The 14,917-nt window shown below is 47.9% G+C and overlaps 1 protein-coding gene across 3 annotated transcripts in view; it reads right to left on the reverse strand.

The window, feature by feature from the left end:
• The window catches only part of VAV2 (vav guanine nucleotide exchange factor 2), a 126,244-nt gene that overhangs the window by 87,901 nt on the left and 23,426 nt on the right, over positions 1-14,917 (reverse strand). For all 3 annotated transcript variants that reach the window (XM_050320204.1, XM_050320203.1, XM_050320205.1), the window contains exon 2: positions 7,892-8,008. In XM_050320204.1, coding sequence (XP_050176161.1) covers positions 7,892-8,008 — 117 coding nt within the window. The remainder of the gene's footprint in view (positions 1-7,891; positions 8,009-14,917) is intronic.

Here is a 14,917-nt window from a genome sequence, read left to right on the forward strand (position 1 = left end):
CTGGAATACACAAAGGCATCAGGATGCCCCTTTTTCCAAAGGGAAACTGATACCAAAGATACCCCTGCAGATGGTTTGCAGACGTGATGCTCTTTCCAGCCTCACCTGGAATGTTTAGAGAGAAGCTTTTCAAAACCTGTTCACAGCAAACTGCCCCTGACCAGCCCTGTGATCCCATGTTATCACCTGGCTCCTCATCTGCTGCACCCAGCACAGCCCCTTCATAGACCAACCCAACACCCTGCAGCTCCAGGGGATTTCTTGAATTTTCCATCCTTGCTATCCTCACCAAATTTTCCACCCCTGTGTGTGCACACCCATTGCCCACACCCATCCTGCAGCAGGCAGGTGGGAAGAATCATGAAGGTTTAGGGGTTTTTTTAAGAAGCATTTAATTTCTGAAGGAAAAGGAGAAGGAAAAAAAAAAGCCCTTTCTGGAAGCCCTCCAAGAACAAACAAGCAGCCCATTCTGACAGCCAGTGGAACAAAATAATCTGAGATGCTTTTTCCTTTCCCCTTTGACTTTCCCCCATGGAGAAGTGTGGGAGGGAGATGAGGAGCCTCCCCATCACCCCCAGACAAGGTTTCTAAAGCTGTCCCTGCCTGTCACAGTCTCAACAACCTGAAGTGTCTCCAAACACAGGAGACCTGAGTGAGAAATAGGGGTGCAAACAGCAAACCTCACCGAAACCACACTTCACTCTAACACAGAGGTTTCAACACATTTTATCTGCACTGTTAATTTACTGTGAAACATGAATATTTCTCTTCCAATAAGACACTTTCTAGAAGGTATCTATCTAGAAGGAGCACAGAGGGACTCAAGGCTCACTGACCACAGTCCTTCTCCCTTTGAGCACCTCAATCCCAGGGATGGGGCATGGGACACCCAGGCTCCTCCTGGCATTGTGTTGAGGTGTGATCTTCCAGTGTGATAACTTGTACCAACTCACCCCTGCTGCTCCAAGAGAAATCACAGTTTCCTGCAGAAGCATTTCCCCCCTCATGTCTCTTTGCCCTGTTTCATAGGGAAGATGCTGTGCAGAAAGACTCTGGGGACTGTGGAATTCAGCCATCCCAGTACTTTCAGGCTGAGTTTCACTTTCTGCCTGTTCTGCTACACCACTGTTAACACCCACGTGTTAATCTGTTTCAAGAAATGTTAATTATTATTTACAACCAAAGCGTTTGGCCTTGGGACAGTCTCACATCAGACACTGCAGTTCCAGGAGGCTGAGAAATAACTGGAAGATTTTAATGAAGAAATACAAGAGCTCATTATAGAATAAAAAAAAATTTCCTTTTATTCCAAGAGTCCCTTAAGTGATATTAGCTGGGATGTATTTCCTTCCTTTCCCAAAGCACATGATGCTGAACAGTTAAGCTCAAGTGATGAGAGATGCACTTAGAGCACCAAGACATACAAAGACTGGCTTTGCCTGCTGACATCTTGCACTCACAATAGTGCTCACTGTATCATTAAGTCCCAAATGCCCAATGACATAATAAAGGAAAAACATCTCAGGGGGGTTCAAATGAAACCACAAGTTTTTCAAACAACAGCCAAACAATGCTGGGTCATCCAAAAAAAAGCCTGGCATCTCCCCTCTACCCTTTTTGGAGACATGGACTTGTAGGTGTTTTAACCCTCACAGGTTTTTCAAAGTGAAAAAAAAAAAAAAAAAAAAAATCTTTCTCTCCCTCATCTTGTCTAAAATGACTGCAAGGAGGCAAATCAAGAAGGTACAAGGAAATCAATTTCATACACATTAGGGATATGCATTTATCCATGTCCTGATCAATACCTCTGATTCCCTGCATGTTAAAACACTTCCATCACTGCCCAACAGCAGAATTCTCCCATCCCGACTACGGGAGTTATGAAAGATCCTGCCCACACTTGTTTGATCTGAAACATAATACCCCTTAATGTGACCCCTTGGAAAAATACTGGGGAAAGCAGCCAAGAAGGGAGGGGAAAAAAAAAAAGAAAAGAAAAACAAAAAAAGCAAAGCTTCCCAGAAAGAACATTTCTGGCTCTTTCAGTTCCACTGAGAAGCTGCACATCTATAAACAGTCCAGATTTTTAAGTAGGGGAGAGAGGAAGGGGGAAAAGCAGAGAGAACTTGCTACAGCACAGCTAAAAGCTGCTCCAGCATGGAATGCCACCAGCACTGGTGTCCAGCTCCTGCTCCAGCCCAGAAGGCAGAGCTGGGATGTGGCACTTCCACCTGCTCCAGCATGCCCATGTCTGATTTTGGTCTGTGGGACAGGAGGTGACAGCAGGGCCACAGGTGCTCCCAGTGCCTTTCAACATTAATTTCCATAGGCAACTGGGAAGATTCACAGTCCACCAGACATTCTGGGGCAATACTCAGGGCAGGGAAATATTCCCAGGATTTGGAGCCTAAAAATGTACATTACAGAAGAGAGGCAGCACCACCACATCCCTCATGGCAAACATCACCCCGGGAATGGTCCTGTGCACGGTGCTACACAGCACAAAGCCCTGTCTGGTACACGCCTGACTGGTCCCAGAAATCTCTAATTCACGTGCTTGTGTTTTAGGGAAGTTCAGCATCAGGGTTTCCTGTCCACACTTGCAGTGTTCCAGCTGAAAACAGCTGCTGGACACACTGCACCTGCCCACACAGCCCTCCACGAGCCACAGCTGATGCTCCGAGGATGGAAGGACCTTCATCCCCAATTCCAAATGACAAAGCAGCTCCCAAGCCCAGAGGAACCCTCGAGCTGGCAAAGGGATGGGAGAACAAACCCAACCCCAGCTGCTCCAACCTGCTTTTGCCATTTGTACCGTTCATCCACACGTCCAAGTCTCCAGTACGATTCCAGTAAGGTCACTTAAAAACACAGGTGGCCAAACACCTGCTGACCTTAGAGCACAACAGGGACCAAACATCACCCACAGCTCCTATGGGCAACTGGGGAGTTAATCATCAACTGGTTGCACTGACATCCCTGCACAGGCATGCAGGGCTGCCTTCCCCATGCTCTCCTACGCTTCCTGGAGCTGGGAAGGACTGCAGCACCCAAGGGCTCTGGGAAAAACCCTGTGGGCAGCATCGGGGTGCTGATGTTGTACGTGGATTTTCAGCCGTGGCAGGGACGGAGAAGGGAAGGGGTTAAGCAGGTTTCTTCCACACAGTAACACAAACCTCTTTGCAGGCCAGTTACTCTACTGCTCCCTCAGGAATTAAAAGAAATAAATAAAATACACACACCCTTCTTTTGGAGAATTCCTCTTGCTTCCCTCCCCACCCGCCCTGTGCCGGTGATACGGCAATTAGAGCCCTCCTCAGCTGCCATAGGATCCCTCTCAGCACACATCCAGTGCCACAGAGCAGACATCTGAGGAGCTGGCACAGCAGGCCACAACATGGGAAGCCCTGTCCAGCTGCCTGGGCCTCTGGAGACTGTAAAAAAAAAAAAAGGGGGATAGCCACTGGCCACAGCACGGCAGAGCCGGGATGGGACGTCAAGCTCAGCTGCCAAGAGCTCCTGTCCACTCCCAGACACTGCTGCTTCATGCATTCAGTGGTGGATAAAAAACCCACACTGCTCTTGGCTCCAAGAGGTCAGAAAAAACCCTGAAAAGTCAAACTGGGAGAAGGGAGCTGCTCCCACTGCCAGCGGGCTGGCTGTGTTTACACCAGTCATTCGTCTGAACGCTTTGCCATTTTCAAACTACTTATATTAATTCATGTAAATCTCCCCTTTTCTCTGCGTTAAAAAAGCACCCTTAAAAATACTGCTGCAGGGATAGCGAGTTGTGCATGACGTTAGAGGTGATGGAGGGAGGGGAATTCTCAGCAGAGAAACAGAGAGAAACACAAACCACCAACTCTCGGTTATTAATCCCTTAAATAATTCTGACAACGCTCCCCACCCTCCCGTCTGAAACCAAGTTGAAAACGGAGTTTTCTGACTCTCTGGCAAGAGGGTGGGGTGTGGGGGGGGTGTGTCAGAGCATCTCCAACAGCATCCAGTGAGGACAGCCTGGATCCTCCCAGGGCTTTCCAAGAGTGATCCACACCAGCACATTGGCAGGACGAAGGGGACACCTTTACACTAAAAAGTACTCTGAATATATGGAGTAATTACTCTGAATTTATAAAGGGCACCATCACTTTAACTCTGATTTAACTCCCACCCACAAGGCAGCTCTTGGCACAGCTGCTGGAGTGTGCCGGGCTCGGGGCCACCCTCCCCACCACCCACATCTCCTCCCAGGCACTTCAGACACACAAGATAAGCCATGAACGAGCCCTGTGCCAGCCACCCACGAGTCACACGCCAGTGAACCTCAGAGGGTTCAGCTGAGAGGGAGGATTGATCCAGATGCCCCTCCCCAGCCCTGCTCAAGCTGCGAGGTGGGAGCAGCTCTCCCCAACCTCTGGACCAGAACCAACAGAGTGGAAAACACTGCTTTAACCTCAGCACCAGCATCTCCTCATCTTTCAGCTGACCTGTGAGCCACTTCCCTTTTTTCATTTTTTTTAGAACAGCATCACTTCATACCCAGGAGTCAAGGGAGGGAAGACCCCTTATCTTGCAAAAAAAGAAAAAAAAAAAACCAACCCTTTTTCAAACAGTGCAAGAACTTCAAAAGGAATTCAGGACAATTAAATCCATGCCAGGAGAGCTGAGAGGAGCGGGAGGCTAATAAATGGCACGCTCCACAGGTTTATGAATATTTGAACTATATTTCTTAAAAAAAAAATAGTACGTTACTGCAAGTTATTTAAAATGAGTAACTCCCTTTAATGAACCTTGGTACCATCATGCTGACTAATAGAGTAATAAAGAGTTTAATCCATATTTATGTACATTTTATGTCATTACAGTTGGTGCCAATAAATTAGCAAGTCCAATAAGAGTTTGATTTTATACCATCACTGCTATTAAATGTGCAACAACACGCCGTACATGAGCACTAGCTTTTCATTTTATTTAATTTCTTTTTTCAGGAGATAGGCTGTGCTAGCAGAGCCTGGATACAGCAACCCTGCAGAGGATCCCAGTGCTTGTTTCTGCGAGATCAGACCCTATTTAGGGGTGAGGCAATAAAAACAGGGGGCTTATTCCTCAGAGCACTGCACATCCTGATACTTCTGCATCCTGCAGCAGGGACACAACCACAGAGAAACACTTCTGCAGGTGCCACTGGTGATTATGGTGAGCTCTGAGCCACTTTAAAGTGATCAAATGAAAAAAGAAAAAAAAAAAAAACCACCTCAACTGGTAGAAAACTATAACTATATTCTTTTAAGGTGTCTTTAAGGGGCACAGATAGAAACACAAGCACCAGCATCTCAGGTCGCTTTTGGAAACCTCTGTCACGAAACACAGCATGGCCCTTGTCACACCAGGATTGCTTAATAACGGGACATTGGGGAAAAAAACAGGCTGTGAGCAATTTAAAACGGCCTTTTGACCCCCCTCTGGGTAACTGGGAAACACTGTAGACGAGATTACGTGGAACATGACGCATCTTTTTGGAAGAGGTGTGCACGCACCCGTTACCCAATGTCCCACCAAGGCAGGGACGGAGCTCTTCAGCTCCACGGGGATTTTGGCTGGACAAGCCCCCATGGTTCACAATCCCATTTCACCAGCTGTTATCCTGGTGACAGTAAGAAATAATTTCCCAGGCTTAAAACTCAAGGAAGAAGCAAAACCACAGATAAAACCTCACGCTCCTGGACTCGAGCAGCCCCCAAACACACTTGTTCTCCATCAATCCTGTGGCAGCTCCTCCTTGCTGAAGCCCCATCCCAGAAGCCAAATGGAGCGATGGAAAACTCACTCAGAATAACAGCTGGTCAAGGCAAGATTGAGGGATCTGATTTTTCTTCCTCTTCTAAAGCACTAGTGGTTTTCTTACACTAAGAAACCCCGAAGATTCCAAAGGACGAGCCCTTCACGCAGAGGTTGGCACCACAGAAACGCAAGTCCCCGCCCTCCTGCTCAGTAATTACACAGCACCAAACCCAAAAACTGCTAGTAATTGCTGTCCCACTGCCCTTTGGGTTTTTGAGGAGGGAAATAACTATTTCAGCGGCATCCAGAAGGGAAACACCCAACACCACACCACCGAGGCTTCTTTGCAATTAAATGGTCGACTGTTGCTGTGCTCTGCTCAGAAACGTCTCCTACACGGTCTAAGTGTCTTGTAACCCAAAAACACTATTGATCTAAGGAATTCATAGCTCCAGGAAGAATTTTTTGTGTGTGAAGTCTGTGTTTTGGCCAGCGGGAACGTGGATTAGAGACTCCCTTTGCTCTCGCTGTGACTCAAAATGGAAAGCAGCGCTTTGGTCAACAGCAGATTTTTCCCTGTTTATTTGCTTTGCCACTGTTGAACACAGATCTGAGGATTATGTGGGAATGAAAGGTGGCAAAGACAATGGGAATGTTTTGACAGGCTTCCAGAGGGATTTAGGGTGGTGCAGACTCGAACAGCTGACACCTCCACCAAACTGATTAAAAAAAGTGAGGTTTTTGTATACAAAGTCTGTGTTTCCCACATTTTATATGGTTGACTGAGGATGACGACGCACATGAAAATAAGCAAAATCCAGGTAATAAAGTATATTTGGATTTCTTGGAAGTTTATGACATGTTTCTTTCCCAAGTATCATAAAAAAAAAAAATTGTCATGAGGTGAGAGGGAATGGCAAATCACCTCCCTTTCCTAAATTACAAACCTGAACCTTCCTCCCAAAAAAGTGAACAGGAGGAGGGAATAGCTGTTCCCTAACCAGACCAGAAAAGAAACCAAACTGTGCTCATCAGCTGACATGCTCCAGCAGTGTTTAACACCAGGCTCTATTAACAGGCATCACAGGCAATTTGAAACAGCACAAAGCAAGAGACAATGTGACAATAAAGCAGCATTTTAATTAGCAGCAGTCCTTTCCCCGGCCCAAAAGGTTCCCTCTGTGCATTCATATTCCCAGAACAACAAAAGCCTTCTTGTATTTCATAAATCAAAAAAACTCATAAAACAAGGCCCTGCAATTGCACATTCCAGATAATGGTCCAGAAATAAATTAGGCAATAAATATCAAATAATATATCCCCATCAGCAGTGAAAATCTACTCTTTGGATAATCAGAAGGGAAGATGCCTTCCAGCAGCTTATGCCTGGTAACTCGAAACAGGTAAAACAATAGAGAGCTTTAATAAATCTTTTAACACCTTTTCTGCTGAAGAATATAGCAATTGTCCTGTGTAATAGCTTCCCTGAGCCCAGTATCCATCAGCCCTGATGCAGTTGGTGTCAAAACCAGGGAATCAGAACAAGAGCCACTTGTCAAAATCAGGCAGAGCTTTCCTCCCTTGCAGCTGGGTCTTGTTCAGCATTTGGGGCCAACCATCACTTACAGCAAAACACATTTTTGAGAAACTCAGGCCACTCATTTCATCCTGGCATGAAAACTCCCTGACCCCCACAGACACTCACTGGCCACATGACAAAATTGATGGTGATTGCAGCAAAGCTATTTTGCTTTGCAGAGGTGGCAGCAGCTGGAGAAGGACTGTGAGAGGTCTGGACCCCGTGAAAGGTCTAATTCCCCCCCCAAAAAAAGACATTTTTCATATACTTTAGAGTCTGATCCCAGAGACATTGTAACCTAAAGCAGAAAGCTTCAAGGCTTGATCTGCCTTCACTGAGGACACAGCAGAGTCCACTCATAAATACACCACGAGCACAAGGGAGCAAGTGCTCAGTTCTTGGGCTAAGGGTGCAGAGGCTTCTCAGAAAACCACAAAACCTTCCTATTTTCATCCGAAAGAGGCAGCCCAAGCCCAGAGAGCCAGCAGTGCCAGAAGCATCCCTTCCCAGGAGCTCAGGAGTAACTCTTACCTTTCCGAAATCCCGTACATCGAAGAGGTCGAAGGGATCAAACAAATCGCTGTTTCTTAACCCAAATTTGTCGTGACACACTTTCAGGAAGGTTCGGATGTTCTTCAAACAGAGAAACTGGGGAAAACAAAAGAGAAAGGTGGGGGGAAAAGGTGAGCAGGACAGGCACAAATTGCAACTGAGATTTACTGAGTTAAACTCCCGTGCAAGACAAGTTAACAGGGATTTAGAAACGTGCACTGGAAAGCCAGGCACAAGTTTATTTGTTGTTACTGAAGATGTCAGACTCTGGGTGCCCTGTGAGGGCTCCTGTGTTCTCAGCTGCACAGCAGAAACAAAACACCCTTTTGAAAAACAAATTCCTCACAAGGTAACATCTCAGAAGGGCTGGAGAACTCAAGCCAGGACATTTCCCTTAAAAGGCTGAAGAAAAATATAAATTACAGTTGATGTTCTACAGAAGGCCAGTGTTGAACTTTTAACCATTTCCAGCATGATTGCAATTGGTTCCCTATAGAAGGGGCACATGTTATAGAAGTCTGGAGAAGAGAAGGCTCTGAGGAGATCTTAGAGATACTTTCAGTACCTAAAGGGTTCCAAGAGAGCTGGAGAAGGACTTTAGACAAAGGCATGAAGTGGCAGGACAAGGGGGAATGGCTTTCCACTGACAGATGACAGGGTTGGATGGGATATTGAGAAGAAAATCTTCCCTGTGAGGGTGGTGAGGCCTCGGCACAGGTTGCCTAGAGCCATACCCGCCCCATCCCTGGAAGTGTTCACAGACAGGAAGCACCTTCCAGATGTTGAAGGTACCATAAACACCAACAGAGCCATGAAAACACAAACCACCACATCCAGCCCATGCCAGTCCTGAAGCTCAGCCATGGGAGCTGCTCCTGACCCAACTCAGATCCTGTCCCCAAGACCACAGACTGTTTCCACAAAGCTTTTGCTCATCTTCAACCTTGGCCCATTTGAAGAAGCAGAAGCCTCAGCCCTCCAGGGACCACCCTTGATTATTCAGGGAGGTCAACTGGCAGAGCAACGTTATGTTTCTCTTTCAAGAAAATCCTATCTTTGACTACAGCAATAATTGGTTGTTTATTTGGGAGCATCAGGGATTCTGAGGTCTGAGGACTCCAGTCTCGCTCCAGTGGTGCTGCCTGGCAGCAGGGGCTGAGAGGAAAATAATAAAAATCTGCTTCATTTCTGCAGCTGCATCACCTCCATCCTTCATCAGGATGGGCTGACTCTGCTGAGCCAGCCAATTAACTTCCCTTCTTTCTGCAGCCTCGTTACAAAATACCTTCAATTCATTGCTGTATTTTGAAGCAACTCTTTTTTTTTTTTTTTTTTCAGCAAATTCCTCACAAATACCTAACAAACACGTGAGAATCCCAAGTAAATCAACCCATTAAAGGGGTAAATCACCCCCACGTGATAAGCTGCCTTTGGGTGGGTTCGCTCAGCCCGGTTTTGTCACATGGCACGAACTCTGCTCCCCAAGCTGTCATCAAGTACACTCCATGTAAAGGCACTGCTTGCAAACTTCACCCAGGGTTCAAAGCCAAATAAAAATAGCTTAATTTTCTTCTAATTAAACGAATCAAAGCAGAGTCTTTGGGGCCATCGTATCTCCACAGACACCGCCACAGCGCAGCTTGTTATCACCGCATTTGGGATTAGAGATGAGGTTTCCAGAGGTGGATTAGCAAGACCACCTCATTAACAACAGGCTGATTCACCTACACAAAGAAAGGAATAACCTTTTACCCTTCTCCCCCACACCAGCCCCTCAACATGGGGCCGCTGAGTGACAGCACAGCTCCCCCAGCACAGGGAGGGGGGTGGCACAGGACAGTCCCATCGCATCAGAGTTTTCTCATTAGACAAGCACGTGCCAGAGGCAGAAATTGAAAACAAATCTGGTTTTCTAGGGCATTCCTCTATCTCACATAAACACTGCAGTAAATATAAGCGTCTAGACAGAGGGTTTTTTCAGAATTGCTTTACAACCTCTCTTGCTGACATGGGTTATTTCATAACTTTATCTTCTGGGTCTCTGCAAGAATTTACACCCCAGGCAAACGGGCTGCTTGCGGCAGGGCTGTGTGTGCTGCTGCACTGCAGTCTCATTGATTTCAAATTTCTAGGCATGTGTTTATTTTAAATCCTTTTAAGCCTCCAATTTTGAAAGTTAATGACACAGGTTATAGCCACAATTACACACAGCAAGACGCAAACTTCCTTTGCAGAACCGCCCTGCCCTTCTGCAGCATTCCCTCCCCGTCTCCCGCTCATCCCAGGCTGGGCAGCACCAAATCACACTCATGGAATGACAGGATGGTTTGGGTTGGAAGGGACACTAAGGATTATACAGCTAGTTACACCACCCTACCACTATCCCAGGTTGCTCCAAGCTGCATCCAACCTGGCCTTGGACACTTCCAGTGATGGGGCAGCCACAGCTCCTCTGGGCAACCTGTGCTGGGGAAGGAGCTGAAGGCTGAAGCTGATTTTGCTCATCCAATCCAGCTCTGGAAACCACCTCAGCACCAGCTGCCAAAGGAGTACAGTGTGCCTGCTGCAGTGCCAGTGCCCTCCTGCAGCTCCAGGTGACATCAAAGAGCCACCCCACAGCCAGCCAGGCGCTGAGTGCGGGCAGATGACAAGCATCGAGGAAGGAACCATAATCTATTTAAAGAGTTCTTGAAAAAGGCCTGATGTAAAACACAATAAACCAAGGCAAGAAAACCACAGTTCCTCCCCCCCTTCACCAGCAAGGAGCTGGCAACAGAGCAAGGCCACCACATTGCTCACGAGAAAAGCCTCCACTCAGAATGACAACCCCACCTGAAGTTCAGGTGGGTAGCCCCAGCGTGGGTGTTGGTGGCACAATTTCTTGCACTCTCTCTCTCTCACCAATCTGCAAAGTATTATATTGCACCTTTTTTTTTTTTTTTTTTTGGCATTTTGAGGTCAGTTTGCTGTTGATGGAGGATCACGAATTCTTGGCTCAATACTGTTACTCAACGGCCACGTGTTAAAATTGGCTACAATTTAATATGAGCTCTGTCGAGGCCATTTCATCTACCAGTCAATCACACCTTTGGACAAGTAGACATCTTGTAGCAGAAAAAGAGAGAGAAATCAATGTTCTCCATGGGGCTCATTCAGCACCTGTCAGGCCCAAAATCAATGGTGTCCTTTACACGCTTCGAGCGAGGCTGTCACTGAGGCAGCATCCTGCGATCCCCCTTGCTGCAGCCCAGCCCTGCCTTAACCCTCCTCCCCATCCAAAACAGCTCTGGAACCCACCAACCATGGCTTCTGGGGACTGACACCACCAGCAATCACAATGCTCAGTTCTGGAAATAAACCCAAGACCATGGCAGCTTCCATGGATACCAGCATGTCCCACTGGACCACTAGCCAGGCTCCGAAAGCAGCCATGGCACAAGTCCTTGGCATGGGCAGAGCATCCTGGCCACTGCAGAGCCCAGAGAGGGAAATTATCCAAGCCAGAGTAAGGAGGCAACAGGGGCAGGGATGGGGCTGTAGCATACAGAGCAAGAAACCCACCTGGTTAAACAAAATACCTTGAAGGCTGACAAGAGATGAGAAAAGTGTGGTCAGTTCTGACCCAATCCTCAGAGGGTTGTAAAGAACCAGCACTAGAGAGAGGCAGCAGTGGAGGCAGAGGGGCCCCATCACCTGCACTCACCCAGTTTCAGAATAGATTCACTTATTTTTAACCACTCTGCCATGTCATAAAGTGAATAAGCCACTATAAACTGCTCTCAGCCACTCTCCTCCTGCACCAGGGAGGCCAACAACCCCAACGCCTGGGACACACTGGGAGCTTCTCAGCACCTTCTGGGACGTCCTTTTTTACAGAGGGTTTTCATGATCTTATTTCTTTTACTGGATTCAGTACATTTAGAGGCACACAAAGGGTCCTGCTGACCAATTTTCATGCCACTCAAACGTGTCCTGCAAACTCAGAAACACGCTGGAGATGCCTTCAGTGGAGATCAGAAAAGGGATAGTTTGGTCTCTGAGAGAACTCCAGATACTCCAGCACTTGGAATAAATCCACTTTGCACACCGGGAGCTCAGCAGGGACATGCCCAGTCCCCCCCACGGCAGCTGGGCATCCCAAAGCTCTGCTGCTGCAACGCTGGGCAGGTCAGATGTTTCTTTAGATGGAAACTCCAGCTCTGGGGGTGGGAGAGGAGCCCATGGGAGGGTGCAGGGCAGCTCAGCACCTCGCTCCTCCCCACGCCCCCGCGTTAGCCACCACCGCCCCTGCCTGCGGTCCCCGTATGACTGGGCACCCCTGGCACCTGCACCGACCAGACAGCAGCCATTTCCAATGCAAATCGGCCAGAAAAGAGCCAACTGCTCGAGCACCTCGGGGTTGGGTTGGAAGCAGCCCCCCCTCAGCCTCAGCAGAGATGATGGCAGGCTTGAAGGCCACGTGTGCTCCTGACTCCCACCAAAGGGGCTTTGTTAAGGTTAAAATAGAACAATTTAGGTTGGAAAAGACCTCTGAGATCGAGTCACACCTTCAGCTCAGCACTTCCAAGCCCATGTCTCTGAGTGCCACATCTACACCACATTAAATCCCACTAGGGATGGCGACTCCACTTTCCTGAGCAGCCTGCTGATGGTAAAGACACAGATCAAAAGCTGGAGAATGCAGCAGGATTCGCTCAACAACCAAACTGGGACCCTAGGTGGGATCTGGAGGACACTGATGTGAGCAGAGCAGTCCCTGCTCCCTGCAGCTGGGATGCAACAAGGGAGGGAGGTGCAAGGCTTGGGAGTCTCCAAAGAGGCATTTATTTAACAATGTGATAAAACCCAGGAAAAGGAAAGAACCGGGGAGGATGATTCTGTCCAGTAGGGCAGGATCATGCAGTAGCTCACAGCTTTTTGGAAAGGGCCTTTTGGAGAGGGAGAAGCTGAAGGGGGCCGGGGTTGGAGCTGTGGGGGGCAGCTGGAAACCGGTCCTGCAGCATGCAAGGAATGCTGCAGCTCTGCCTTTCGAGATAACCCCGCTGATGAATGACGAAAGTAACTTTCTTTAGCGCTTCCTGACCGTGATGTCAGATTTCCTCTTATCTCGATGCAGGCACCGCTGGAAAGCACCAGGCAGAAAAGGGAGCCCTCAACGGCGAGCTGTGAGCATCTGCTTATCACAGGCTCTGCAAATGGGGAAGGGAGGGTCTCTTGCTGAGAAAACACCTCGTTTGCAGTGATCAGTGGGGAAATGGGGATCCCATGGTGCAAACCTCTGCAGAAAGCTGAAGGATGCACCTCCTCCAAGTCATGTTGAGTTCCCCTGAGCTACTCTGACATTGCAAAGAAGCATCAGAACTCCCTTGGCTTGGTCCAGCATCAAGAGTGGAGAGAAAATCCAAGAGCATCCAAGCACCCACAGGAACTACAGGGCTGAAACCAACAACTCTGCATGGCAAGGGGTTTGGAACTAGATGGTCTTCAAGGTCCCTTCCAACCCAATCCATTCTGTGATTCTGTGACCTAAAACCGTGCAAATCACAGGCTTTATCTAATCTCTCCAAATGGCTCTGCCCCATCCAGCTCACCTCCACATCAAGGTGTTACCAGGACAGTTTCAGGAGCACTAATGAGTCAAAAGCACAAGTGGAGCTTGTATTACTCCCACCAGCAGCACCAAATCTCCTGTAGCTTTATTCCTCCTGGCTTTGTTCCTCCCCAGATTCACCCCATTGTCTCTGGTGCAGATGAGCAGCCTCGGAGAGAGCGCAGAACATCCCTGCAGAAAATTCCCCCCCTCATTCACATTTGGATTCAAGTCACAGCTCATCAATTACTTCAGATGGACAGATTAAATTTCAGGTTGTTGGACAGCAGATTTATCTATTGAGAAGTGGAGAAGGAAATTATTTCTCAAACAGTTTAGCACTATTATTTCCCCCGCTTTCAAAGACATTCCCATCACTGAGCGCTCCCGGGCTGGGCAAATTCCACTTAGGGAGGCTGATTAATGAGCCTGAAACACTGATGAGGGCTGACCTCTCCACAGCCTCTCCTTCTCCTCACATCCACCCACAGGCAAGATTTATTCCTAGGAGAGCACCTGAGGGAAAGCAACCGTTTATTTTAGCAAACACCCATAGTTGGTCACTGGGAGGACTGAGGGAAAGCAAACCTGCACAGCAAACAAAGGTCCTTCCTAGTGAGAAGCATCAGCCAGAGCTCAGAGGGACTGCAAATCTGCCATACCTGGTCCCAGAAAAGCACATCATAGATCCAGGAAGGCTGCCCAGCAGCAGACCAGCACACTGGGACAGGCTGCCAAGCCCCACATCCTCACACCTTTGCTCATCATCACTCTAGAACCAGTCAAGTGGACAAAGATCTTCCAGGAGGAAGTTCCTTACAGGGATTTCCCATCATGGTTATGGGCTCTCAAAGGGAAGAGGTCTCTCAGATAACCACATTAAGCTCATGAACTGGAAACCAGAATATACATAGAACTGTGAAAGCAACTAAAATTAAAAAACAAAACAAACAAAGAGAGGCTCTGGAGTAACCTATTAAATACCCAGAAGTCCCAAACCTCAGCCCTAGAGGCAGAGGAATGGCTCCCAGCACTGCTCAGAGTGGGCACAAACATTAACCAAAGTTCCCAGCTTGAATTTCACACAAGACATGAACTACTGGAACAAGGTGAGGACCAGTGACAAACACCTCTTTGGTGGCAGGCACTGAGAAGAGGCAAGAACAAGAGACAGAGCACAGGGTCAAATTATTTAACCCAGTGAGAGATGCCCAAGAACTGTTCAGTGATATACTGAAGTATATATTGAGGATGTATAACTGTGCCGGCTCTGCTTGCAGAAGTGTGTGAGGGCAGCAGCACTGTCCCCCCCCAGGGCTGCTGTCACCATGCCAAACCCAGAGCTCCAAGGGCTCATCCTATTTTATCCAAGGTAAGTTTTGCTGACTCCTGAACTCTCCCCTGAGGACTGCCAG

This window comes from Myiozetetes cayanensis, unplaced genomic scaffold (assembly GCF_022539395.1).
Source record: "Myiozetetes cayanensis isolate MyiCay16 unplaced genomic scaffold, myiCay2020 scf23, whole genome shotgun sequence".
In the NCBI taxonomy this organism is placed as follows: domain Eukaryota; kingdom Metazoa; phylum Chordata; class Aves; order Passeriformes; family Tyrannidae; genus Myiozetetes; species Myiozetetes cayanensis.